Genomic DNA, 27,603 nt, shown 5'->3' with positions numbered 1-27,603 from the left:
AACACATAACATGTCTCTTCAAGGCGGATTTACCAAAACCAAATTCATCTCACGTGGAGAACAGCAGCTGATAAATAACGTGAGTTGAACTAAATAAAACAAGAAGCCGTAACTCTTTATTAGGGACATAAGTACAACAGAGTTGATTATTTAAATAAAAGAAATCAAATCACGTACATAAAAATACTAGAAAATTACACTGGCCATGACAGAATTCTCATATTTCTGAGGCTTTCACCCCTGTAACACAAACCTTTGAACCTCTGCTGGCCGTTGCACCCTTCGCTGAACAGAAACGCGCGGTGGTGTGCACGGCTTGCCTCAAGCTACTGACACGGCGAGCGCAATCCAGCCCCGGCCGCACGCCGTCCCGTAGAAACCGACTGACGGAAACACAAAAGGAAAAGCAGACGAAGGTCACGAGTTAAGGTGTACCAGCGCCCGGTAATACCGAGGTACGACCCAAAGAGATCTGTGAAGTATAATTTTAAGAATGTTACGCAAGAGGTAGAAGTAAGATTTTTGCAGCGTTCATTCAAACATCAAGTTGTTTTACAGAAATACTTAAATAAGCCTAAACTGATTAATGATTAAAGTCTTGTCTAATCAACAATTGACTTTTTTTTTTTAAGCTAAATTATACTGTCACATATTTCTGTTGGGCCTAGTGAATGGATCAACTCAAAATCCTGCTCCAGCAATACTTGACTAGCAGTGTAAAATTTGCTATTTTAAGTCAATGAGTTTGACCAACAAACATGTAAAAGAGATACTTCAGACACCAAACAGTATATTAAAATATAGACACTATTAATCTTTGTATATCCGTCATAAAAAATAAAAGGAAACTTATTTTTCCCGTATATATTGGAAATAGCCTAATTCTGTGAAAAAACTATGCTCGTTAAGTTATTACTGTGCATAAACGAGTTTTAAGTTAGTTGTATTCTATACAGTAAAAAAATGTAAAGCAATCTTGGTCTGGCGATGATTTTAAGTTGACTCTGATTTATTTGTTCTCTCTAACAAGCTCTTTTACACACTAGATGCAAATATTTTCCTTTTTAAAGCTCCTTTGGCAAAAAAGCAAAGAGGATTTATAGCTCCAGTTCCTCAATTTCTTTTAAAAGTTGCTCCTAACCTGATACATTTTCAATTTCTAACAGCACAGACTACATACATCAAACGCATTTTTTTTTTTGCACCTTTGATTACAGTATTGCTAATGAAGAAAAAATAAGGACCGTCCATTCTATATAAGTGATAAAATCAACTGGCAAAGTTGTTATTTAAGAAAAACAAAATTAGAAAGCAATATCTACCAAAAGTAAGAGATGCCCGAGATGCCTGATTTCCATATAAAGTTGTACAAAACAAGAGAGCGCTGGTGACGAGATGGACAAACTGCAGAGGAAATAAATCAAGGTCTTAGTATGGTTAAGGCTACATTTCCATTGAAGCAGATCGGGATAAAACAAGGTGCAAAATTCCCCGAAACTCACAAATTTATTTTGGCCAAAGTTTCTCCAGGAGGGATATTCCTCAGCTTTAAAAGAAAGTGGAATGATCCCGTTGATTTCAAGTTGTCAGTGTAGCGAGAAACCTTATAAAAAAAGGTTGGGAACACATCCTCCTGGAGTTTCTGGGTAACAACTGTTCAAGGTGAACTACTGAGCTTGTATTTACAAAGAGCCTACCTAACTCGAGACACCGTGCCAGCAAAGCAACAACGCCAGGTAAGGACAAAAACCTGCTAAAGCTGCTGGCTGCAGTGGAAGCAGGACCACACCCATCTCTCCAGCAGCCTAACTGCAAATGCACCTATTTAAAATAATATTAGAGAGACCTGTTTGACAGTCAAGTGCTGTCATGTAGTCACTGATGTGCAGTATTCCCTGTTCTTGTTCAACATAGCATACAATCGCCACGAGTTACATAATCGAGAACTCAAGTTTTTCCACTTTGATGATGCTCTTAGGAAAAAAATAAATCCTATAGAAGACTGTGGCCATAAAGTAGAGTTGTAAAACTGAATTTTAAATCAAGATTACATACACTGTCAAAGCAATAAAGACACAACGAACAAAAGAAAAAAGCCCTACTGCTTTGGGTTGCTCCAACATGAAGCGTTTTGGCATCACAGCTCCCAAGCAGAGAATTGGGGTGGGGGGAAGTCAGCTTGCAGAGCAGGTAACAATAGTAACTTTTAAAAAAATATACATATAGGCTTAAGGTCTGTTTGTTGCATAATCTTTACAGCATTTAAACACAAAAACCCTACTTCCTACACAACTAGAGCTGTGACCTAACATAAATGGTGTATCTGAGAATATCCCACTGAGCAAAGCCGAACGCTGCCGCTTGAGGAAGAAGAGATTTCAAAAACAAACCGTTCAGTGGAAGTTTTATGCTAAGTACTCTGTGCCATTTGTCATTTTCGAAGTCTAGAAAAGCTGATCTTAAATCCAACTTCATTCTCTTCCCTTACAGACAGCAGTCGAGAGGCGCTGATCTTTGGAGGTCTTGATCCAAGAGGGAGGACCATACCCCGGTGGTTTGAACCAGCTGTTGCCAAGCCCCATCTGAGCTCCTCAGGCTGACAAGCAGCTTGCTTCCATGTGATAAAAACATACAAGGGTGGGAAGATGGCTGCCGGAGCGGGACAAGGGTGAGCCAACTCTGCCACAAGTCCAGCAGTTGAACCCTGACGCATCTATGAGCGGCAGATGGGGAAAGGGGAAACACAGTTTAGGCAAAGGAGGACTCCTGGTCCCTCAGGCTCACACCCTTCCGACCACAGGAGCCACAAAGAGGAATGGTCCTGTCTGCTGGAAGCAGGGTTTCCTGTGGCTCAGTGTTTCCTTTCTTCTTGTAGCTCCCCTCTCCTTCATTATTTCCCCAAACAGAATGGGAGAAGGCCCGGACAACAGATGAAACATAATCCCAGGAAGCTGCACTCATGCTCACTTCTGGAAGAACACATAGGACTAAAGCTAGGAAGCTTTCCACAAAATTTTGGAGTATCTCTCCACTTCTCTGAAAAAGTGGTAAAGGTTAAATGGCCAGCAAGTACCTCCACAAAGCCTCTCACTCCCGTAATCTCCACCTGTAATTATGCATTTACTTCAACAAAGAGAAAAGGTACCAGGAATAATAAGAGGAGACTCATTATGAAGACCAGAGTATCAGATTCCAAGCTGTAAGGCAAAAAATTTCCAAATTATACGTATCCAGGTACAGACAAAAAGATTAGTAGCAGTGGTAAATGCCAAGAGAAAAGAAGAATATTCAGTCTGGAAAGAAAAAAAACCAACAGCAGTAGTTTGGGAACGAATAGTCTCACAGACACTCCTGAAAAGGCCACAGCAAGGAAAGCACCACGAACCTAGACAGTCTCCCTGGATGCTGTTCTGATAAAAATAATGACAAGCTAATACCAATTTCTTAGTTTTCATTTATAGAGATACAATCAGACTAACTTCATGGCCAGAGGGACTCTGTGGATACACAAGAAAAGCAAAGAGAACAAACCTAAACAAGTTCTTACTCTGATGCTGGCATCTCTTCTGGGAATCAAGAAGGTCGAATTACCAGAGCCTCCAGTTATTTATACAGAATACTGAAATAATTGTAATTCTTAAATCTATGCTGTACTGGACAATCAATTTGGGATTTTAAAGTATTAAAGATTCACTGCCAACTACCAAAACATACACCCTAAAAATAACATTGACTTGAGAAGGGACCCTTAAGTACCCCGTTTGCTTAAACGGCAGCAATCTAGTATCACTGCTACTGTTATTAGCTACAACTCCACTACCTTCTTTACCTCATTCAAAAATTTAAATTGAATAAGTCAAAACAGGAAAAAAAAAGGACTGTTAAATCTCAGCAAAGCTGGGAGGTGGGGGGAGTAAACTAATTTTTACCTGGTTACTCCACAAGTGGGAAAAGGAAAAAAAATTCCAAAAATCAAAGCAAACCCCAAAACAAAACCACCTCTCTGGCTTATGTGTGACCTCATACCTTAACTCTGCTTCCACTGAAGTCAGTAAAATGTGAATACTACTAGTCCCTAAAACCCGAAGCATTATACTTACTTATTCATACCAAAATTCCAGTGCAATACTTAAAGAATTCATACATTGTTGCCAAATTAAACATTAGGCAGCTAAAGGTATTTTATGACTGTAACAGAGCTGCAACTCCAGGTGGTTGTTTTATAAAACACAGGGTTTTTTTCCCCCTGAAATATCAAAGGGTATGTAATAAAGCCACAGAACTGAAGCATTCTGAAAGGACTTTTGTCTTTATAGGTCTAGAGCTGTCCATAATCAAAGAATTTAAAGAAATGGGCACCAAATCATTTTGATATGAAGACCCAGAATTTTTAGGAAGGAAACTGAGCAAAGCCAAATGAAATAGGAGCGCGTGCTGCTCGCATCGGTAGGGCGTGGCAAGGAAAAGCCTGGTACCGACACACGTGACCTGCGGCGACTCACGCTTGTTACAGAGCCCGTAACTGGCCGGTTTAACAGTACGCGAGAACGACACGAACAGCGTAGGCTAATTGTTAGCTACAGTCAAATGCAGCCACACCGTGACCCTTTTTAAATGCCTTTTTAGACTGCGGTTGAAACAGAAGTGAGCGTACAGCTATTTACCATTTTGGAAAAATGAGACTGTTAAAGGCACGTTAACTATATTATGAACCGATTAAGACCATATTCCTTCACAATAATAATTAGCACACGAGCAATACGATAGGGACCTACTATGCCCTATACATTCACCACTACAAAACAATCCTGCAGGACTACAGCTGTTCCGTAAACAGAAAAGCTCACCGAGACTTTCAGATTCCGATTCCTGTCAACACGGTAATCATAATTAGAAATCCAAAATAATTAACTGAAACACTGTAGACTCCACTTTTTAAACAGTGGAGTATAGTTAGTTAGTTTCAGAAATGCAGATTTAACCTTCTTAAATGAATTTGTGCAAACAAATCGCACATACACACAGAGAAAACACACTAAAATAACTCCCTCCACTACCTGTGTTTTAGGCTAAGGCTGAAAATATTCTCTTAAGTTGAATTCAACTTCTTTAGGGAAAAAAAATCATCTTGCTATACTAAGATTCCGATTCCCATCGACGCTTGTTTTTAAGCTGTATTCAGTGGATTACAGTGAGGCGTGCGTAACCCTTTTCTACAGAGGTATGTAGCTACTGCCTCATTACAGCGAACGATGGTATATTGAGACTACATCTGCTCTAGAAACATCCACAGATCCAAGACTACAGAACTGCATCTGGAACATTTGGCAAGTACATACATATATGGAAACAAGTATATATTTATCCACAAAATGTCTAATGCAACACCGAACACTATGGAACATAAAAATCTTCATTCTTCTCTTTCAAACTTTGCTCATATCCCCAAGTTAGTTCACGTTTAAAATAAGAACTGGTCTCCACAGCCATTCATTAATATACTGACCCCTAAGAACCTTAGTTGGTTATTAGTACGTGTTAAGAGATCGTGTAACAGTAAGACAGTTGTTAAAGCATTAAAATATTTATAAGTGCCCTAAGAACAAGACTTGACTTACTCATTCTTTTCTAATTCTCACCCTGAACATTCACACCGATACGTAACACTTCTGATTGTCTAAGCCACAGAATGGAGACTAGTTAACAGCAATTAAATATATTAAATCTTCCATGCGAAAAATTAATCAGTTAAACAGCTTTGGTAACCTAGTATATAGTTAGCTTTGTGTAAATATGTTGCAAACATCCCTTCCCCCAAAAAAATCCCTATATACCACGTGTGTATTTATATAACAATATACATATTTCCTGAGTAAATCGTTAAATCTGATTATTCGGAAGATTTGGCAAAATATCCAACTTTATATTACTAAAATAGAATTTTAAATAAACATTCAATAAACACACTAAAATAAATATGGAATGTTTCTGAAAATCATAGTACCATGAGCTTATATTAAGAACAAACAATAATTTTTTAATTAAGTGCATACTGTGTTATATAGTTACTGTTTTTAAACCCACTGAGGAATCAATAAATCTAATTTCTAATCCTGAGTGACAATTTTATATCACCTGCTAATGTGTACTTCAATGCAGTACTTACTGCAAATCTACAAAATCTTTTTTTTTTTTTTAATGGAAAATTTTAAATGGACTATGCTCTAGAAAAGCTCAGTTTACACTGGTTTAGCTAGAAACTGAACTGGCAGCACAACTGCTGAAGCATCTCACGCAACCAACATTAAATACTGATTATTCTTGTCAAACTGCTAGCGATAACCTGGATGAGCTGACTCCCTGTCACAAAAACAGCACAGGAGGGTGGATTGCTCAGTACAGAGTCATGGGATGCAACCTACTTCGTGATCACTTTGGCACTTAAAAGAGCTATATAATGGTGCAAAACCCCCCCCCAGAACAATTACGAAATACCTTTCAAACAGATTTTTTTTAAAGAATGCTAAATTGTATCATTAACAAAAAAAGGAGAACTAAGTTTAACCACATCTGGTTTCTCAGGTCATGACTTGACTCACAGCTGATGCACGGCTTCGGATAAGCGCACAAGGAAATGCTCAGCTATTGTTTAGTTCCTCTTAATAATAAAATTCTTACGTAGCAGACATTGCAATACCAGCAATATTAAAATTGCATTAACACTATTACAAGATGTGTCTCTCAACACCAGAATCACAGTAATAGAATTGCAGCACTGATCAGTTATATTAACCCTTTTGATTTTTGATAACCTGGCAAAAACACCTTCCCCGGTACTACGCAGGATGCCTCGCCCTTCCCTTCTAGTCCTCAGCCTTTTGCCTCCCTTTTGTTATTATTATTTGCTGTTATTCCAGAACCCTCACGGGCTCCTCGGGTTTTTCTTTTTTGCTTCCGTTGTTTTCATGCGCTGCGGTGCTTCTTTCTTGTGTGCTTGTGTTTGGAGGACAAAGCCCTTGCAGTGCCCTTTCAACAGCTTCTTGTTTTACTGGGCCGCTTGAAGAGTTTTTTGGCAAAGTCATCTGTAACGCGCACCATAAAGCGGTACGAGCCTTGCGTGTGGAAGCGGCCAACTCTCTAATGGCAGCTGCCAGAGCCAGAACGTCTACAACAGAAAAAACACATTACAGGTTAAACTGGTATACCAAGCTGGAAATATTAATACATTTTAAAGTTCTGTAAATTTGTTCAAGCCATCACCAGTACGCAAAGTTTGCTCAGGAAACAGCTAACGCTGTAGCCAGGTACTGCGCTGGTTGAATTCCATCAGTTAGCGTGCTTCTCTTGCAAATGAGAGCTGTAACAGATCACACTAACAGCGACCAAAATTCAGCAGCGTAACCATCAGGCCTGCAATAACAACATCTAAGCCCATTTAATTAATGTTATCAGAGGGCACTATCTACAATGACACTCAGCAAGTAAAACCAGTGAAGCTACCTACTCAACTGCAGCCAGATGAGAGCGATACAATCCTTTTTTCCTCCTTTGTCTTCCTTGCAGTGGCGCTGACACCCACCCAGCCTCACCGTGAGGAAAGGCTCGCTGCCCACCTTTGGAAACATGATCACCACCAGCAGAACTCAAAGAAACACGTATTTCACAGCTGAAAACAGACTAAAGGCTTTTATATATGTGATTTTGGTTGTGCTGAGACACTCCACAGCAACAGAGCTCTTTGTCAGAAACATAACTATGCTGCTGATGTTACCATTAATCGTAAAAGACTAACTGCCATTTTTCTAACTATAAGCGTGATACATGGATGGTTCAAATAATGATCATCTGGTGACAAGTGCTGTCCCTCAGGGGTCTGCACTGGGACCAGTACTATTTAATATCTTCATCAATGACATAGTCAGTGGGATCAAGTGCACCCTCAGCAAGTTTGCAGATGACACCAAGCTGAGTGGTGCAGTTGACATGCCAGGACAGGATGTCATCCAGAGAGACCTGGACACGCGGGAGAGGACCTCATGAGGGTCAACAAGGCCAAGTGCAGGGTCCTGCACAGGGGTCGGGGCAACCCCCAGTATCAACACAGGCTGGGAGATGGAGGGACTGAGAGCAGCCCTGTGGAGATGGACTTGGGGGTGCTGCTGGGTGAAAAAGCTGGACATGAGGCAACAATGTGTGCTCGCAGCCCAGAAGCCAAGCGTGCCCTGGGCGGCATCCCCAGCAGGGCGGGCAGCAGGGCGAGGGAGGGGGTCCTGCCCCTCTGCCCCGCTCTGTGAGACCCCCCTGCAGCGCCGCCTCCAGCTCGGGGCTCCTCGACACGGGGCTGTTGGAGTGGGGCCAGAGGGGGCACAGAAATGCTCCGGGGGCTGGAGCCCCTCTGCTGCGAGGCCGGGCTGGGAGAGCTGGGGTTGTGCAGCCTGGGGAAGGGAAGCTGCGGGGAGACCTTATTGCGGCCTCCCAGGGCTTAAAGGGGGCTGTAGGAAGGGTGGGGGTGACCTCTTTAGCAAGGCCTGCTGTGACAGGCCAAGGGGTGACGGTTTTAAACTAAAGGAGGGCAGATTTAGACTGGATATAAGGAAAAGATTTTTTACTCTGAAGGTGGTGAAACCCTTGCCCAGGTTGCCCAGAGAGGTGGCCGATGCCCCATCCCTGGAAACATTCCAGGCCAGGCTGTCCGGGGCTCTGAGCAACCTGATGTGGTTGCAGATGTCCCTGCTCACGGCAGGGGGTTGGACTGGATGGCCTCGAAAGGTCCCTTCCAACCCAAACCATTCTGTGGTTCTGTGAATGCTCCCATACACTTTCACTATAAAGCATTATCAAAACCACCATGTGTGATTTTCTTTTTTTTTTAATAAGATGATGACCACCTGCTTCCTGGCTTATGCTTGGGACTGATATCACATTATACAATTTTTGGAGTAATTTTAGAAGGCTGTTTGCTTTTAAGGATATGACATCATTAAGAAGGTGCTTGCCACCTAACTTGTGGAATGAGACATTTTGACTCTCTTTACAGTTTATCTTTCCCTTCTTCCAAGGCAGGACTATTCCCTACACATTGCTGGGACAAAGGAACCACAAGCTGTCAGCTTCACTGCAGGAAATAAGATAACACAGGACGGTGCTGAGTAAGGATCCAGAAGAGGATGGGGGTGAGGCAGGGGAAGCACATTCCTTTTTGGAAATAGTTTTCTGAGACACAGGTATTTTCTGAAGAAAAATAACACTATCTTTACCTCAAAACCCCAAATTCCCATAAGTATCAGCTGTACAGGTGTTGTACTGAAGAGTAAGTTATCGCTTATGCTATTAGAAGGGAACGTGATTTGTCCTAGTTTTGCATTACTTCTACAGAAGAACATACTACTGCTACTAATTATTCTGGCTTGACTCCAACAGAAGTTAGGAATTGTGAAATGTAATTGCTGGTGGTTTTGTGATCTAGATTTTGTGATTTAGACAGACACAGTCAAATACCACAGCACCAACACTTTTTTTTTAATTTTACAAGCTGAAGAGAAAAGAAAGACTAGCAATGCCACTAAAAAGGAAAAATTCAACTTGTTTTTAAACAAGTACAGTTTTACTTTTCAGACAAATACTTGTGGTTATATAGCATCACTGAAAGAGTTTTTACAGTTCTCTTTTAGTCAAGAGGAGAAAATTTCAAAGTGTTTATCAATAGTAACAGGAAAACAGAAAGGAAAAAAGATCTCTTACGGTCATTTGAAGTCTTTTAAAAAGTGACAGGTTTAGATATAGAATTTTTTTTTGTTGAAGTTACAAGAATCGCTGCATATTTCAAAATCGCATATTTCAGATAGCATATTCTCACAATTAGATCTTTGAAAAAGCTTTTACAACTACAGAAATGGGCAGCAGTTACCTTTCTCATTATTATAACGTGGCGCTCCCTGTCTCTGCGGATTAGCAGCATTAATAATCTCATCCTTACGCCTCGCCTGTGTTGCGTGAATGGCTTCCATATGGTGTTCCAACGTAGTGGATATGTTACCATGTACAGGGGTACCGCAAAGCCTTTCCATTTTTCCTATTAATGTGAGCACCTGCCGGACACATTGGCAACACCAAAATCACTAAGTATAAGTTTCCATTAAACAAGCAAACATAAAACCAAAAAGAAGTACAGGAATTATGGCTCAAGAAGGCTTACCCTGGCTTGTTCTCGTAACTGGTCGACAATCAAACGATCCACCCGTGATGGGTTAGCAGGAAGTCGGGACACAGGAGTGTTATTTGAGCTAGATATGCGCTTTCCTGGAAAGTTTCTTGCAAGGTCGGCCTCAGTCTGGAGGGGAAATAAACAGTCATTGTCAGTGTTTAAAATTAGTACAATATTACAATCCATATTTTGGGGGTGGTTTTGAATTTTCAAATACATTAGAAGTGCACTTATCTTTACTTCTGACTGCATTTACAGAAAAACGTCCCCAAATATCTGTCTAGATGTACAACCAGGTGCTGTAAAAGGAGGAGTACTTCTCTAATTCAGCTCCACCTCAGTATACAACACTCAGAGCAACATTTGGAACCAAATCTGTACAGCTTTATTTTAACCAATCTCGGGCACAGACCTAGGCAAAGAAATTTGTGTACAGCACCCCAGGAATTTAAACCCAATGCCTCTCACCGCATCTCTCAAATGTCACACATTATGATAACTAACAAGAGAAACAGGTGGTCACACCAGCATAAATTGCATCTGAAGTGCATCAGGATTAAGCCAGGTTAACATAAACTAGTATCAGCTCTGAAAAAGTCATCAACACAGCTGCCAAACTCCCCATTGAGGAAGGAACTGGCCAACCCACCATACAATGCAGGCAGTGACTAAACAGCACCAAACCTATTTTCGGATAGGAACTTCTTACACTTGGAGTAAAAAAGAAGACACAACTAGCAGCTGATTCTCCATCTTGTTCCTTCTTCAGTGTACAGCGGACTTAGGAGAGAAAGATTACCACACTGCAGTTCAAGGCAAGGTTAAGTCGACATTCACAGTATGCACGTTTGTACTGAAAATATGTGCTGAAGTCCTTTTCTTTTTGCTTTACCCACAATCTATATTATTTAATCTCTGCCCTCACCTAACATGAACTACAAGAGCTGACAGACTCCACTCACATTCACCTCAGAAGTCTGAAAGTCATTCAGAAAATAATGGATGGAGAAAGGGTCATGAATTCTTGTAACACCACGGGGCATTTAAGAATTACAGCTAGTAAGCAATTTGCAGTACTTACAGAAGAGAAGACTGGGGGGGGATCTCATCAATACCTATAAATACCTGAAGGGTGGGTGTCAGGGGGATGGGGCTGGGCTCTTTTCAGCGGTGCCCAACGCCAGGCCAAGGGGCCACGGGCACAAGCTGGAACACGGGAAGTTCCCCCTGAACATGAGGACAAACCCCTTCCCTGTGCGGGTGCCAGAGCAGGGGCACAGGCTGCCCAGAGAGGCTGTGGGGTCCCTTCCCTGGAGACATTCACCCCCCGCCTGGACGCGGCCCTGTGCCCCTGCTCTGGGGGTGCCTGCTCAAGCAGGGAGTGGGACGGGGTGAGCTCCAGAGGTCCCTTCCAACCCTCACCATTCTGTAAATCTATGATTCTGTACTGATCTATATGCACATTTAATATCGCAGGTAATTCCAGACAGAGAACTTGTAGACCTTTTTTAAATGAGAGATCCCTGGAAAAGTGATATTTATAAAAGGAAGCAGGGAAGCCCACTGTCACTATGAACTCCATAGCAGCTGCAATAAACAGGTTTCTTCTGAGAGCTGAAAGGGCTGACAGATTAGACAAGATGGAATTAAATGCAAGTCCTGCCAGGGGGAGTTTCTGTCTACACGCTTAATGAATTCACTTAGGGTGAGAATATCAAAAAGGTGATAATGTCAAAAGAAAGTCCCTTCCTACGTATGTACATACGTACAGGTGAGCTGTACATACACTGGTAAGCTAAACAACACTGAAGCAGAACTCTTGCCGCTGTCCTGGGATAGTTCAGGCTGATGGGACTATAAAAACAGCTTCTGAGAGTTTAACCCCTGCCAACTAGCATTCTCCCGGACCACACCTACAAACAGGGGTTAACACAGTCCAGGTGCATTCCTGTCAGGCAGCTGGGATGCAGTCATCCCCTTCTGAGGAACAGGTATTTCGGTTGTAGGAATGTGATCCACACTACAGCAGCTGCCTTGTACAACTGAGAGCAGTTTACACTCATAAATAAAGCTACCTGTGGGTATAGTCTGTAACTACAAAAATAAAGGACTGAGACAGCCTGAGTAGATCACTAGGATAAAACTGGATCACTTTGAATGGACCAGATCAAGTTCAATTATAAAATCCCTTTGATTATTAAGAACACAGTACGAGGATAAACAATCCTTTAATGATGAAAACAGAAAACACATACACTATGAGATAAAAACTATGATTCAGTCTTCCCAAATGACTTAATTGACCCAAATCCTGCATGAGCAGGTTTGGAACCGCCTCCTTTCCCACAACAGAGTGTAGAAGAGTTTCTGAAAATGCTGTTGCCTCAGACAAGCTGGAGAAAGAATCACCATTGCCCTCTCTCACCTGCAGAGCATTCCTGGTAAAAGACTGAACAGGCAGAAAGGAGTCTTGCTTAAGGCCATCACTGAGCAAACAAGACAGGCAGTTCTATTTAGACCTCTAAAAGGCTATGAGCAAGGTCTCACAGCTGATGCTGGAAAGAAAAAGGTGCTCTCCAGAGATCCTTTTTGGTCAGATACCTGCCTCTCTCTCCAATGACCAGGAGTCTTCTCCAGCATGGAGGAAGTAGACAGGCCCTCAATGTATGACTAGGACAATGGATTATCAACAACCTAGTTTCCAAGAGCTGGCATGGAGTTGAGAGATTTGACTCTTCCTGGGAAAGCATCTCCTGCTCCTTTTGAGCTCAGAGCTTTCATTCCCAAGTGTAATACATTTATCAGCAGTGTGATCCCCTCTCTCAGGCAACACTTCTTAGCAAGAGATTCTGAGGCAGGAAAGTGACTGTAACAAGAAGAGTATAAACCAAACTGTCCTTTGGGAGAAGCCACATCCGCTCAAAACACTATGTTTTCTCTATGGCTGTGTACAGGGTGATCAGGATTATTTTCTTTCTTTTCACTAAACCAAAGATTCAGTAAAACAAAAAAAAAAAACACCCAAAAGAATAAGGGAAAGACACCACTATATCACTGACAGTAAAAAAAACAAACCCAAAAAAGCCAAAACACACCAAACACGTTTCTCTCCTTAAACAACTGCACAGGGAAAAGGAGAGCCTGGCTTTATAATACTTCAGTTAAAGATTTAATTGGAAAGAAGGAGTATGGGACAAGAAAAGATATCCATTGAACCAAACTGTGCAATATGAACATTTAGAGCATTAAGGTGCATAAAACAGCAGGACTTTAAGAAGCACGTGTGGTAGAGAAGGCTCTGCTATATCATAATATGCGCCTGGTGGCTCTAGAGTCGCAACAAAGGCCTACTGAATCAATAACAACTAGCTAAGGATGTTTTATTGACCATATAAATGAAAAGCATCCAAGGTAATGATTATTCAGTGCTTTGGCCAGTGACATTGTTATCACATTTGTTGTAGCAAATAGCGTAGGTTACTAGAGAGAAATGTTGTGTAACACCCCCATCTACGGGGAAAGAGACTTAGAAACTGAAGCTCAACGCCACACACGATTTAAAACCAGTCATGCTCAACAATACAAGCATTATATTCAAAGCAGATGTCATTAGTTTTAAATACCTAGAACGCCGTCTACAACGTGACAACAGAATTCTCGCCTCCTCAAAAGGAGTGACAGCCCGGCGTACCTACTCTCTATAGATCGTTTTGTGCGATCACCAGCTTTGATAGGAAGTTCTCGTCAGTTGTGTTTTACCTTCTTTCTCTCTTTCTCCAAAGCTCTCCACTGCTCATAGCACTCCTCCAGTCGGATATGAAGCTCATTAGCAGGTCCGCTGCGGTTTCTTGGAGGTCTGTACTTATTAAATGGTGTTGGAAAGGCAAAATAGGGTGCAGCTATTTCCCCGCAAAACAGATCATTGATGAAGGGATTCAAGTGGTTAAAATCATCATAATGAAAGAGATCAACAAGTTCTGAGAATGGAAACGGTGACGGAGGAAAAAAATTATTTGCTGATGAAAACAGGTGGTGATTAAATTGAGGAAAGCTGGGATTTTGCTTAAAATCAGACATTAATGGGAAAGAAGGAAGAAAAGAAGGATTAATGAAATCTGACATGCTACCACTGTTCTGTTCATGTTTTTTTTGGAACATATTGAACTGCTGACGGTTTGGGGTTGTATACCCCAAGTGAGGAATCCAATTCCTTCTGCCCCTTCTATCGTCTTTATTATTATTATTTTCTTGGGTCTGCTTTTTTGGAAATCTGTGGTATTTTTCAGGGTCTTCACTGACAGCATTCTGCTGCATTAACCAATCAGATGAAAAATTAATGGGGAATTTCCGGCATTGCCCCTCCTTGTTAGTCAACGAATCGCGCTGTGATCGTCCAATGGGTTTCATCTGCTTCTGATTTTCTGAGACAAAATTAGAAACTCCCAAATTATTAGAAACACCATTCGGTATTTGTAACCTTCCATCTTTCCTTGAAGGGAGGACAGGTGAGATCTGTGAGTAGTAGGAGGACTGTGTTAGAGACTGATGGGTGGGAGAACCACCCGACATGGTGGAAACACCTGAAGACGACTGCGGACTTGTTACCACTTGCTTTCCATATGCAATATCCGACGCAGCTGTCGGACTTGCAGTTGTCCCATCCAGCCACATACGTCCGTGGTACAATGAATAACTCCCGTTTTGCATAACATTTTTTACAGATAAATCATATTCTGAAACTTTACGAGAGCATTCTTTAGGACTAATATGGACCTTACATTCATTATTATTAAAAGCATCCCCAACAGGAAAGCTATGATGACCATTTTGCACATGGGTTTCCTGCAGTTTTCTGTTTGTCCCTCCAGAAAAATTTTCTTTAGGGGGTTGATTGAAAAAATATAGCGATGGATGAACAGGTGACTGCAATTTATGAGCAGCTGTGAAGTTTTCGTATCTCTTCGAAAACAAGTGGTTGTCCTGGGACACTTTATCCCAAGAGTCATCAGCAGGCTGACTGGAAAGATCAGGGGAATATTTAGTTTGTTCTTGAGCATCATTTTTCATAACTTTGCCTCTTGCTCTTTCAGTTTTCCAATACTCTTTCGGAATGCTAGTGCCTTCTTTCACTCTGTTCTGAGAAGAAAAAGTGCTAAAACTGGAACCCAGTTTTTCATAGTCTCCATTTAACCTCATGTGGTCATAACTGCACAAATGCTGATTATAGTCTGCATTTTGAAATGAAAACCCTTCTTGGTGAACTGTATTATTATTTTGCAAAGAGCAGTTTTCAGGATAAGTGTTCTTCAGAATGTTATCAGGCTGAGTGCAAGGGCCAGACGGAGAAAGCCAAGACTCTATGAAATGAAGATCTTCCAAACCTCTGTGCAACATCTCCACATCACGAGACTTTTGCAAGTGTTCCTGACAGTAGTTCTGGGTGCCCATCAGGTTTGAAAAATCCTTACTGTCAACAGAGTGCTTAGATGAGAGCCCCGAGAACCCTGAGAATTCACCATTGCTTCCAAGATCAGGTGCCCACATAGGTGGAAACAATCTTGAAAGAGAATTCCTGTAACAAAGTTAAATAAACCTCCTGTAATGTTTTAAAACATTTCTTACATGAAAACAGTTCACATCTCATCGTTATACACACTCCTCCCCAAACCGCCCCCCCCATTTCATTCTTGGCTAAACATACACAGCCCTCCTCCAAAATATACGGGAAGGGAAAAAGAATTCCCACTGCAGCTGAGCAAATGCCATGTGAAATCCGACCACCAATGCTGATCTCTAATGTTTTTAATATGTATATTCATAACTGCAAAGTTTATTTGGATTTATTAAATATTGTAGATTTGAACGTATTCGGTCAACTCCCTACTGGTTAAAATTAGATTCCCCACCCCCGCCCCAAATGCTGTAGGCTGAGGGAAAACTTTAGAAAAATCTGCATTTCTAACAGTTTGTTGCCTTCTTATTTTTAGTGGCATTTGAAGTAAAGAAAAACACTTCTATATTTCAAGGGGATTTATAAGACCTTCGTAACTCAACTCTGAAATAATTCAAAATGCATATTGTAGCTGTGTGACAAATGTAAAAAACCCCATGCAACGTAAGAACTTTCAGACCAAACTTACCAGTCTGTAACTGGTTCTGGCTTACTTGGCTCCTCTAAAATGCTTGACACAAGCCCAAACATATCAGGGCCGTTGCCAGAATAAGATAGATTTATTGGTGCCCTGAAAAATAATAAAAAAGAGGCCTAAATAAAGAAAAGTCTTTTTCTCCTAAACAGAACAGGCAAAGGAAAAGTAAAGGATTAAACCTTTATATTAGTAGCATCTGGTAAGCTTTCTGAATGTAACGTACTCTCCGCACCCATAATAGGAATCTCTTCCTGCATTTGTGAATTGCATGGCCTAAATGAAATAGAACGATTTTCCTAACTTCTTACTTCAACAGAGACTTCTCAAGCTGTTACGTGATGAGACAGGAGCAGCAAAAAGATTTTCCTCCCTTTTCAATCAACATAACTATTTTATAGACATTTTTTCAAATCTCGACTGTCTCCTTTAGAGGGTAAATATGATCAATCTTAAAATCTTACAGATTCTAATTTATCTACTTCTCTAATTCAAGAACTAGTATTTTAATCTCAAAATAAAAATTACATTATACTTAAGTTGGACCACTTTTTAATCCCCTTTCAGAAAGGAAATGGTCAAAATTTTATTAAATAGTCCTGACAAATACCAGAGATGTTCAACCATCACTGACTACTCTTACACAAGCCCAGCTTTTATCTTTAACTTCAGGTGCAAAATGAGCCCTTTACAGAGCTGTCTGTAATGCCACCCAGCTCTTACTCAGAAGTTAATGAGAACATAATGCTGTTAAGACCTCCTTCCCTCTAACATGTGCTCTTTTGCTTCAATAAATTTCACTCAGCTGATTCCTTTCAGCGTCCCTGAAGATCTCTCAGTCTTCTCTGGTGTCAGCTTATCTATACTACATCGCCTGCTAATGCTGCCACATAACTGCTCATGCTGATTTTGAAGATTAACAAAGACTGTAAAACGTGGGATAAACTATTAAGACTCTTGCCACAGTGAAAATTAGCCACTTACACCTTACTAGCTTCTATGTTTTGACTTCTAACTACCTCTACTATTTACTTCATGACCATTCAGTTTCCTCTGTAAGGAATCTCGTCTACAAGATTTTGTTTAGGATATACATAAATGCAGCGATTCTTGGAAATCTTTTATGAACGTAGGACTGTTAACTGATATTTGATAACTGGATCTCTTTTGTGTCTCAGATAGTTTGTTTTGGTTTGTTGTTTGTTTGTTTTTTTTTTAAAAGGAGGCCTATTTACTTCCACTTTCTGCGACCAACAGGAGATCACAGATTAAAGCTTGCATCTAGACGATGACTTTCAGCAAGGGAGAAAGCAGAGTCAATTTACAATGTGGCATGGAAATTAAACTACTGGCCATTTTACAACTGCAGACTGGGCAGCAGGAAGCTGGGTGCACTACAAAAGAAAAAAAAATCCTAAGAAAGAACAAGCACGAGACAGCAGCGAGTCTAAAATTGCCCAAATAGATTTTACAGACTAGATGGAAGTGATATGAAGCGTTTAGCTGTTCCTTCTGGTACATACACCAGAGCACTACAATGCAATGCAAGGCAGGAGAACCTGAACCCCTGACAAATTCTATTTCTTAAGACAGTCACTTGTTCAAACAAGGGACTAGAAACCCCTCCCCGCCTTGTGCCTCAGCCAGCACTGTGCATCACCAGCAATCTGAAAATTCTTGGTAACGTAACGTGTCAGGAAGCATCTCGTATCGTAAAATCCTGATCAACCCTGAAAGGAAGATACTTCCCATGGAACACACTGATGCCTGTGGAAAAGTCGTCAACTACATTATTGTCTACTGGTCTCCACATAAAGTATCTGCTATCAACAACACGACAAGCAAAGTTAAAAACAAAAATCCTAGCAAAACAGACATTCTGTTTTCCCAAGTCCAAGGCAGGCAGCTATTAGCCTTTCTGGTTTGGTACCAGAAAACACTTGCTGTAAAATCCTTCAATTCAGCAGCATCGAGGAATCAAATTTTTACCTCCTAGTGCTAACAAGACGACTTACTGCCTACCAAGGCAGGGCAACAAAAAGAATCCATGAAAATAACGAGCACATAGGAAAGGCAAAACCATACCAAACTGTGTGCAACTATACGGGATAGAATAGGAACATCCAGCCTGACACCAAGCTGGTGGCAGTGAGCAAGCCTGCCCCTGCAGGCAGAGAACGAACAAGAAACAGGATGAAAGAACCACCACAGCTCCTTGGCAACACTTCCAGGGTAATGGTGGCAGTAGGAGGGCTGCAGAAGATGAAAAAGCAACAGGCAAATGGAAACGGTACCTTTGCCACATCTGTGTGCCGCTCCCGCTGTTGTGACTAACTCTAGAACTGAAACTGGGGACATGCCCCCAGCCTTTGAGGACAGAAATTAAAAAGGAACTACTGCCTTCCTTTGGGGAGACACTACATCTGAGAATATGCCTGAATTCTTTACATGTGCCAATAACTTAATCCAACCTTGTGCTGAACGAGGGTGGATTTTCAGAAGGACATTCATCAAGAGAAGTCTGTGGCATTAGAATACAGAAAACCTATGGTTTTCCATAGGTTTGAGGCACTGGGGCTCCCAGAATTTATTGTGGAATAATTTCAATGGCCAGAAATATTGAGAATTAAAAGGACAAAAGCATGAGCAAAGTTACACTGCAAGGAAATCTTCAGCGACGATTAGGTGCTCTCCCCAAGCAGTTTAGAGGCACTAAAATGACACAGGTGTACGGCACCTAACACAGTTAGGCACCAAGTACCCTAAAATACTACAAGTAAAAAAAAAAAACCACAAAATTTTTTAAGGACTAGTGCGTATCTGCAGTCTCAGAATGGGTGTATGCATGGATTATCATTAACAGACAAGTACCATTTAGTTGTTTAATTCTTTGAATCACTTTTTAAAAAACAAGCAAACAAAAAAGCTTCCTTGCAATAACCTAAAGGCTGCTTTTAAGAAGAGATTGTATATGTTAATTAGTGGATTTCCAGAGGTTAAACTTAGCTGTTACAGCTAATACAAAAGCTATATTATCTTTTATTTTAAAAAGGACTAAAAATAAACATCTCTGTGACACTTTTCCAAGGAAGATTAGCAAAAAAAAGATAATGGTATTTAGCTTCTTTGCAATGCATTTATCTTCCTTAACTGTTACCTTTCAGCATCTTTTGAGCCAGTGAGCTACCATTTCCGCCCACCCCAAACTTCCCATCTTATCAGGCAAGTGATAAACAAATGCAACGAGGCTGATATTAGAAATGCTAACAGCATCATCACCAGTGCCAAGCACTGCTGTGCCAGTCTTTGCCAAACAACCCCTCAAAAGGCAACGTTATATTGCCAGCACTCGGCATTAAGACAGAAAGAAGAGAGCAGGAAGCCTAATATGAAATCATGGTCTACGCATCGCTAAGGCTGCAACAGAACTATTACAATTTCAATTGCTGTACACAAGCTATAAAATTACCAATATGAAGGAGAGAAGAAATTATTTCAGTGGGTGTCCCCTGATTTTTAGGCTGTGAAATAATAAGTCCCTGTTCCTTGCAATCCTTGTATCATTCCTGATTTTATAGAAATCATTCCTCTGCAGAGCTGACTTATCAAAGCCAAAGAATAGTTTTATTTACTCTCCACTGACATGGAAGCTTTCAAAACCCTGTCCAGCCTCGCTGCCCTTCTCTCTACCTTTAATAATTTTACTGCCTTATTACAACTGGTTGATCAGAAGTGACTGCAATAGTCAAGACTTGGGCAGAGTGGATTTCTCCAGGGAAATAAAAATGTTTCATGATTCAGGTAACAAAGACCCTTTGCATTCATTCAGGATCCAAAACTGCCAAATTATTCTTGTTACATAAAATCGGACTGGAGCACATTACATCAAGGACACAATATGACAGTAGGCTGGCGTATTTTCAAGGGTAGCTGTCGGCATATTTATGCTTTCAGCGGCAGAGGTACCGCTTACACTCGACCCGTGTCTAACACTCTCTGCATTGTTCATGTTCCAGGAAATACCCTACATTATCAAGCAGGATCATTATGAGCTCTGGTACCGAGGGATGGCAGGCATGGAAAAAGAGCGGGTTTTTTCCCTTAAGGAGGTTTCAATTACAGATGGTGGTTTTCCATTTTATTCCTTAAATGTAGTATTCTTTCCAAATTTTAAAATGTTTTTACATGTAAACACACACATCTCTACATACACAGACCCCCTTCCTTTTTTCACAACCTCTGTAATAACTCTTATACAGCAAAGAAAATTTACTGAGTTTTTAGGAGAAGTTTATGGGAAAACTAGAAAGATTCAGAATCCCATTTGTTCCACTCCATACCACTTCAGTGTTCCAGAACAGCACCCTAAGATTACACCAAGAATGCTCATACCGTTTCTTTGTGCAGTCTTGAAAAGAAGTTTTTGAGCCAATGTCCTCTCCATGTGCTGACCAGTCACTATACAGACGGGAAGATTCTAGCGGAGGTGGCGTACTAGTAATTGCTCCTAATAATGGTGAAAATATTTGAGTGTCCATGTTTTGTTTCTTGCTATTTACCTATGTTGAAAAGAGAAGGAAACATTTTTAATATTACATGTTTATGTAAATGAGCAGTAAAGGCAACAAAGCAAACCCTTTCTTTTAGATCTTGAGTTAAATAATGTTTCAGAAAAATGAAACGTAGTTATGACAAAAGGATACAGTCTAAAACTTGTTCCCTTCCCTGCCTTAAAGTAGTCCAAATCTGACAAATGTAGGCATCTTCTAAAAATAAGTAAACAGTAAAAATTACTTACTAAATAATAGGAATTCTCTACAGATTTCACATTGTAGGTGTTTGCGTGTCAAGTTCTCAAGCTTAGACTCTTCTAGCCTATATGAGTGGAAATGCACATGTCACAGGCACGCACATCCCTTCCGAGAAAACAAAGGGCAGAGCAATTACCCCTGCTATATCCCTGCAAACACAAAATATTCCAAGCGGGGGGAACATTTGTAAACCTCACAGAGCAAAGTATGGGTTAGAAAAGTAATTTGTCTTTAAGTACTGGTCCAGGGAAACTATTACAGATTAATTATTTATTCAAAGAATAAATAATGGGAGATTTAAGTAACACAGGGAATCTCAGCTAGGAATTGCTACAACAGAACCTGACTGACAAAGGTTTAAGCAGAATATCAGAAACCTACTTTGAGTTGGAAGGAACCTCTGGGGTCATCCAGCTTAATTCCCTGCTCAGAGCAGACCCAGTTAGATCAGGCTACTCAGAAATTTGCCCAGCTGAGTTCTGAGATCCCACCACTCCCTGTCTGGGCAAATTCTTCTAATACCTAACTGTTGTCTGGGTTTAAAAAAAAAAAAAAAAAAAAAAAAAGTATTGAAACTAGTCTGGACCACCTTCTCTATAACATCCCGTAAGGCAGCTGCATGCACCCACAAGATCTTCCCTTTCTCTCCCCCAGGCTGATCAGACCCAGCGTTCTCAGCCTCACCTTGGACATCCCGTTCCCCAGCCCACAACCATTTTGGAACCCTCTGTATGACTCACTCCAATACCTTTCTAGGACTGGGGAGCCCCAAACTGGACACGGTATCCAGTTGTGGTCTTACAAGGGCCGAACAGAGAGGCTCATAATAGCGCTCACCCCACTGGCCACGCTCTTGCTGAGACAGCCCAGCTCAGGGATGGCCTTTCCTGCTGCAAGGGCACACTGCTGATTGACAGCCAGCTTGACCACCAGGACCCCGCTCCTTGTTGATTAACTTTTGCAAGTTTTGACCCTCGGAGTGAAACCTCAAACTTTCTTTAACAACAAAAAAATAGAAAAACCAAACCTTTTATGTTAGAACACTGAACTGGCTGCCCTTTAATTCTCATAAGTAAAGGCATCCAGTCAAGATGGATTACTTGTGGTTCTGAAAAGAACATTTGGGAGACTCAAAAAAACCAAACGCAAGACCAAAAAAACCCCCCAAACCAACAACAGAACACCACCAACAACAAAAAACCCAACCCTCCCAAAACCCCAGATGTATCAGTAGCTGCAAGAGGCCGTGGGATCGGATGCTGACTGGAGTTGACTGCAGCCTCCAGCCCTGTGCTTTACACCTTCCTGAGGGGGCCAGTAACCAACAAAACTGTCCTAAGGCGAACGTTCAGCAGCATCTGTCCCACCCAATTCTAGAAGCATTTCTTAGTGAACTGATGTTCTTATAAGCACAAAGAAAAACACCATATCAGTTTAAAAGAATCTGTTGAGGGGATTTCCTATTTCGAGACCTATTTCACTGAAGATGCTGCCTTTCAGTTTCTTTGAGTAAACCCATCTATCTTCCTGAAACAATTGCTTAATTAGTTTTGTGTTCTGGGCAAAGAAAGGTCAGTAGGCCAACTTGAAAAATAAACTGGGGGGGTGGGGAAGGAGTTGCTTCCTTACAAATACTGATGTATTTAATCTTCTGTCCCCAAAGAGCGCATTAGGTTGCCACCACACTGCCTGTTAATATAGGGACCACAACGCCTGGGGGAATGGAAAGAAACTGCAGATTAAATGACTGGAAGTTCCAGTATATTTACACACAACCCAGATCACTTCTGAGGCCCTGAAACAACCTGGAGGCTGTCTGACGATCCCCAGCTTCACCTGGATGTGTTAGTCATAAAGGTTTTCAACAAAAGCAACAGGTTAAAAAAAAAAAAAAAAGGTGATGTGCACATCACTCCCCCTGGCAAACCCCTCTTGCTAAGCAGGTTTCTCCATCTTTCCAAGTCTCGCATTACAGAGACGCAGAAGGGCACAGTGCTAGGGGGTCAATGAACAGGAATTTGCAGAGCTGCTGCTGGCCAGCATCCTGTGTGTACAACTGGCAGCAGGAAGAATTCTGAACGTACTGCAGAAAAAATGTCACAAGGTTACTCTAAGACCCTAAAATGCTGAACTCTGGGATACGAGGCTGCCCGGGATGGAGAACAAGAATTTTTTTAGGACCATGAGGATAAAATTAACTTCTGTAACATCGTTCATTGTAAATACTACTGGAATAGGTAAAAAAAGCCAGCTAGAGAGAAAGGCTCCTTCATCAGGAGGGTCAAACAACCCTTGCATCCAACACATGAAAACACTTGCTAAACCTTTATTGAATAACTGCAGAAAGATCTCAATCATGTATTTATTAAATTCCTGAAAAGGCTAAAAAACACAACATGAAAAGAACAAATGGTGCTACAGTGATGACTGGGTCCACGTACTTAAATACATTTCAACGGATCTACTAAGCTCCCTTTTATTGCTTCTGAGATAAAAATTGCCTTGTCACTAGGTACCATATTGCCAACTCTGTGAAACCAGTGCTTACTGTTGGAGAAATACCCCTGAGGCCCTGGAAAAGCCAACAGAAAACAGGAGGTTTCAGGGAAATTTACACTGTCAGAATACAGCCTTGTGTATTCAGTCTGTCTAGAGCCACTTTGTAAGTTTTTTATAGTTAGAGCTTTTAAAAAGTTATTTATAGCTAGATAAAGTAAAGGAACAAAACTTTAATATTGATCATTTAATTCTCTCATGCTCCATCCTGTTATGAGAGAAAATGCAAAGTTAATTTAATTTGAGAAAAGAGGGGAGAGGAAAAAACGCAGAACAGTAAAATCTTGCTTACTACAAATCTTCAGCTGGAATTTGGTTTAGTGAAAGTTGTCACAGACTCAGAAGATCTCCCTTTCTGGGTCTTGTCTGAAAAGGTAGCAAAGTAGTATTACCCGGCCAAGTGTGCTCCTACCACAAGCAGGACAGAACAACCCTTTAACAGTGTAGGGCAGAGTGAATTTTTTGAATAAAAGTTTATACTAGAGAGCTTATCAGTTGCAATAAACTTGTCTTACACATCCAAACAAATCCTTATTAAATAACAGAAATAGAGGCATCATCACCCTGTAGAGGCTAGACACATACTCTGTAACATTCCATACAAACACACTGTCAATACAGATGTCAGTAAATAGAGACAAGAACAACTTCCTGGCCCAGAGACTAATAGGTATGACAGCACTCCTGTGATCCAGGTAAACTCTTACCCTGCAGAACAGGAGGGTGGTATCCAAGCTATCTGCTACAAATTACTCCTGAACCACACACAAGTGTGGTTTAGGAAAGCAGCAGCTGACCAAGACCAAAATTTTAGCAACAATTTAACTTTATCAAAAGCACACGTCAATGCCCGGGCCCTTGTCTTATTTAGTCTGCTAGGAATCACCACACTGAGATAAATTATGCTCCTTGGCTAAAGTATAAAATATTTTTGCATAGATTAAAAATAGGATCTGTAACAAATGGATTTATCTTTTAGTTTCAGAGCCATTAGTCATAGTTCATATGGGTTGTGCAGGACACTGTGACTACAGATCAGTACAAGAGGTACTTCATGTACCCTAGATACAGCCTCATCACTCAGCACTTCCAAACCACTGGAGACTGTCGTTCTACCTTGTTGAACAAAATTTCAAAGTAACCGAGACACTCTCGTCTGTGCTTTACATATGAACTACCACCAAGTTGCAGTAGAAAAAGAAAAAGGGATAAACCAGCAGGTTGTCTCCTACAGTTTCCTTTAGTTTCAAAATTCTTCACGGGATTTTGGATACAGTGATAACCTCCATAACTGGCTTTGCAAAGAAAGGGCTGCCTGTGGAGGTACAGACGTATTTTGCTCAGAATTCCAACCTTAAAAATCAATGAATGAAATGCCGTCTCAAAGAAAAGGAAACTCCTACAGTCTTCAGTAAGGTTTCTACATCATTCTTTCCACCCTGCAAATCATTGGAAAGTTGCTGCTCTCACCAAACTACCTCTCAAAACAACAAAAACTTACCACATCTAAAACCTAGATACGTTATACCAATGCATTTTTTTTCTTTCAAAGCATAGCAAGACGCAGCTTCTGTTCTTCCTTGTAAACTGGAAATGTGAACGTACTAAATTCTCTCCCTGCATATGAAACAAACACACTTTTTCCAAGACATCTAACACCGTTAAGTCACATCTTGTCTTCAAACGCATGTAGAGGGCTTTTAACTTCTGTACGAAGCTCATCACAACTGAGGAGTAAGCAAACCAAAGCATTTACCAAAACCACTCGCTATTTCCAAAAGCCTCACGCAGCTCTCTGCATTCAGAAGCTCTTCCAAAGTTTCTTTATTTGAGGAGACATGAGTAGAACTTCATCAGTATAACAGTAACATTTCAATTATAAACATACATAAGAAACTAAATAGTATCAAAACTATTAGGCACTGATACTGTTATAGCACCTGCAACATGAGTCCTGTGCTCCACTACCCACTGACTCATGTTTTGCTACCCAGCTCCTTTCTGCTTCTGCTTCATCCAGGCTGCGTGCTAAAGATTGGCTGTTAATACACACACAGTTTCAGAGCTCCAGCACCAAAGGCAAAGACCTTGCAGAGGCTGTTCCTCCCTCCCTCCTCTTCCTGCTATCCTCCCATCCACCAAGTGCTAAGCCAGCACAGCTGCCAGGCACGTAGGGGCAGCTGAAATCTATAGATCCTGGTAAAGGACTCGATAATCAGTAAGTTGTTGGGACCAGAGGATCCTGCATGGCAGAGACCTCAAAACAGCTGAGGCTGGAAGGGACCATTGGAGTCAAGGCCCCTGCTCAGAGCAGCCTGCTCAGGACCCCGTGCAGTCAGGTCCTGAGCACCACCAAGGATGAACAGAAGAGGCACAGAAGTGCCGGTGTGCCCTCCACCATACCTTTGGAGGCAGATACCAGACAAATCTTCCACAGAGAGAGGTTTCTGCCTCCCCACCACTGCTTGAGATGGGCGGCTAGGAGACAGAGATCTACAATCCTCTAAAAATCCTGTCTGGAAATTTAGCAGCACTGTGAATACAGCAGAAGACTCAAATATTATTTCTCGTTACTGAAAATGTTTTGTTTCTTGTGCTGTGCAGCTAAGTACTGGAAACAGTTCAAGACTGTCTATTCTGAGATGGTAATAGCTGCTGACAGAGCAGTGAAGGCCCCTCAAGCAGAGCAGGAGGAGTTTGAGGAATTTTCAGACACTGCTACGTTATGCCAATGGTATGAAAGGTTTGCAATGACACTATCTATGCTGGGAACCTTGCTGAACTACAGCATTAGAGGACACAGACTAAAAAGTTCAACAGGGCTTCACTCTCCTCCTGTTTGGAGGTGAGGACAGGCTACAGCTTACATCAGGCTAACAATTCTCGGAAAGAATATATTATAAGCTAAAAAATAAAGTAATCAGAGCTAAATATTTGCTTCATTACATAAATAGAAGAAATTACTTTTATTGACATATACATAAGGTCCCATCTGACAGAAAGTTCTTCATTTTCGAAAAAGCATTTGAGCTAAATTAGGAAAAAGCCTTTTTACAGTCTGTTATCTGAAAACTACAGGACCCCCCTGCTACAGAGCATTGCTCAGAGATGCTTTTTATAAACATCTGTCATAAGGACAGTAAATGACAGCACTGCACAGTATTATTGCTTCTATATTGAGTGTATTCTTCTGATTTCTTGACCGGATAAATATTTCCTGTTTATTTCTTGGTAAGATAAAGCACATGTTAGAAAAAGCATTGTTTTGGTTTTTTGACTTCAGACTTCTAGCAACTCCTACCTACAGCCATCTTAATCTATAGGATGCTGAAACTGGTTAACCCATTCAGGATGCACTGCTATCAATTCTCTGAAACTAGTCGGTAAATAAAAACAGAATTTGATAAATTGCCTTCTTGGGCTACCTGTGAAACTCAGAAGTAGGAGTAAATTGGTGACAGCGATATATCAAAAACTAAAATCGGGGGAGAAAATAGGTCAGTTATTCAGATACCTCTTAATATCAAAACCATAAAAATGGCAGATTACTGGACACTTCCTTCTAAATCCCAATTTTATATCATCAAAACGGCTTGTTGCAGCAGCAAAGGAAAACGTTCCTGCTCAGTAGTCAAAAAATTAAGAAACTCTTTTTCTGACAAAAAGGAATAAAGTCTATCAGACCTCTCAGACATTTGGGTCAAAATCATATTAAAAAAGTACCACTCAGGGTAGGGGACAGAAGTAGTACATTTATGACATGCTTGTTCAAAATATGGGTTCATTTCTACTAAGACCACCCATGGGCTACTGGGCCATTTCTTCTGTTTGTTTTAAACACTAGCCTCTAATTACATTAATTATATACAATCAAAGACTGGTCCGT

General features: G+C 41.0%; 1 protein-coding gene across 2 annotated transcripts in view; it reads right to left on the bottom strand.

Annotated features, from left to right (window-relative positions):
• Window positions 1-100: 100 nt before the first annotated feature.
• LOC142052319 (meiosis-specific coiled-coil domain-containing protein MEIOC-like) overlaps window positions 101-27,603 on the bottom strand; it is a 37,404-nt gene continuing 9,901 nt past the window's right edge. For both annotated transcript variants that reach the window (XM_075082167.1, XM_075082166.1), the window contains exons 3-8: window positions 20,743-20,909; window positions 16,345-16,446; window positions 13,964-15,776; window positions 10,196-10,330; window positions 9,908-10,088; window positions 101-7,165 (exon numbers count right to left, since the gene is read on the bottom strand). In XM_075082167.1, the coding sequence (XP_074938268.1) occupies window positions 6,909-7,165; window positions 9,908-10,088; window positions 10,196-10,330; window positions 13,964-15,776; window positions 16,345-16,446; window positions 20,743-20,909 (2,655 nt within the window). In that variant the 3' untranslated portion in view covers window positions 101-6,908. The remainder of the gene's footprint in view (window positions 7,166-9,907; window positions 10,089-10,195; window positions 10,331-13,963; window positions 15,777-16,344; window positions 16,447-20,742; window positions 20,910-27,603) is intronic.

The sequence above is a fragment of the Phalacrocorax aristotelis genome, chromosome 2 (genome assembly GCF_949628215.1).
Source record: "Phalacrocorax aristotelis chromosome 2, bGulAri2.1, whole genome shotgun sequence".
Lineage (NCBI taxonomy): Eukaryota > Metazoa > Chordata > Aves > Suliformes > Phalacrocoracidae > Phalacrocorax > Phalacrocorax aristotelis.
The sequence above is the reverse complement of the archived record's forward strand: the minus strand, read 5'-3'. Positions and strand labels throughout refer to the sequence as shown.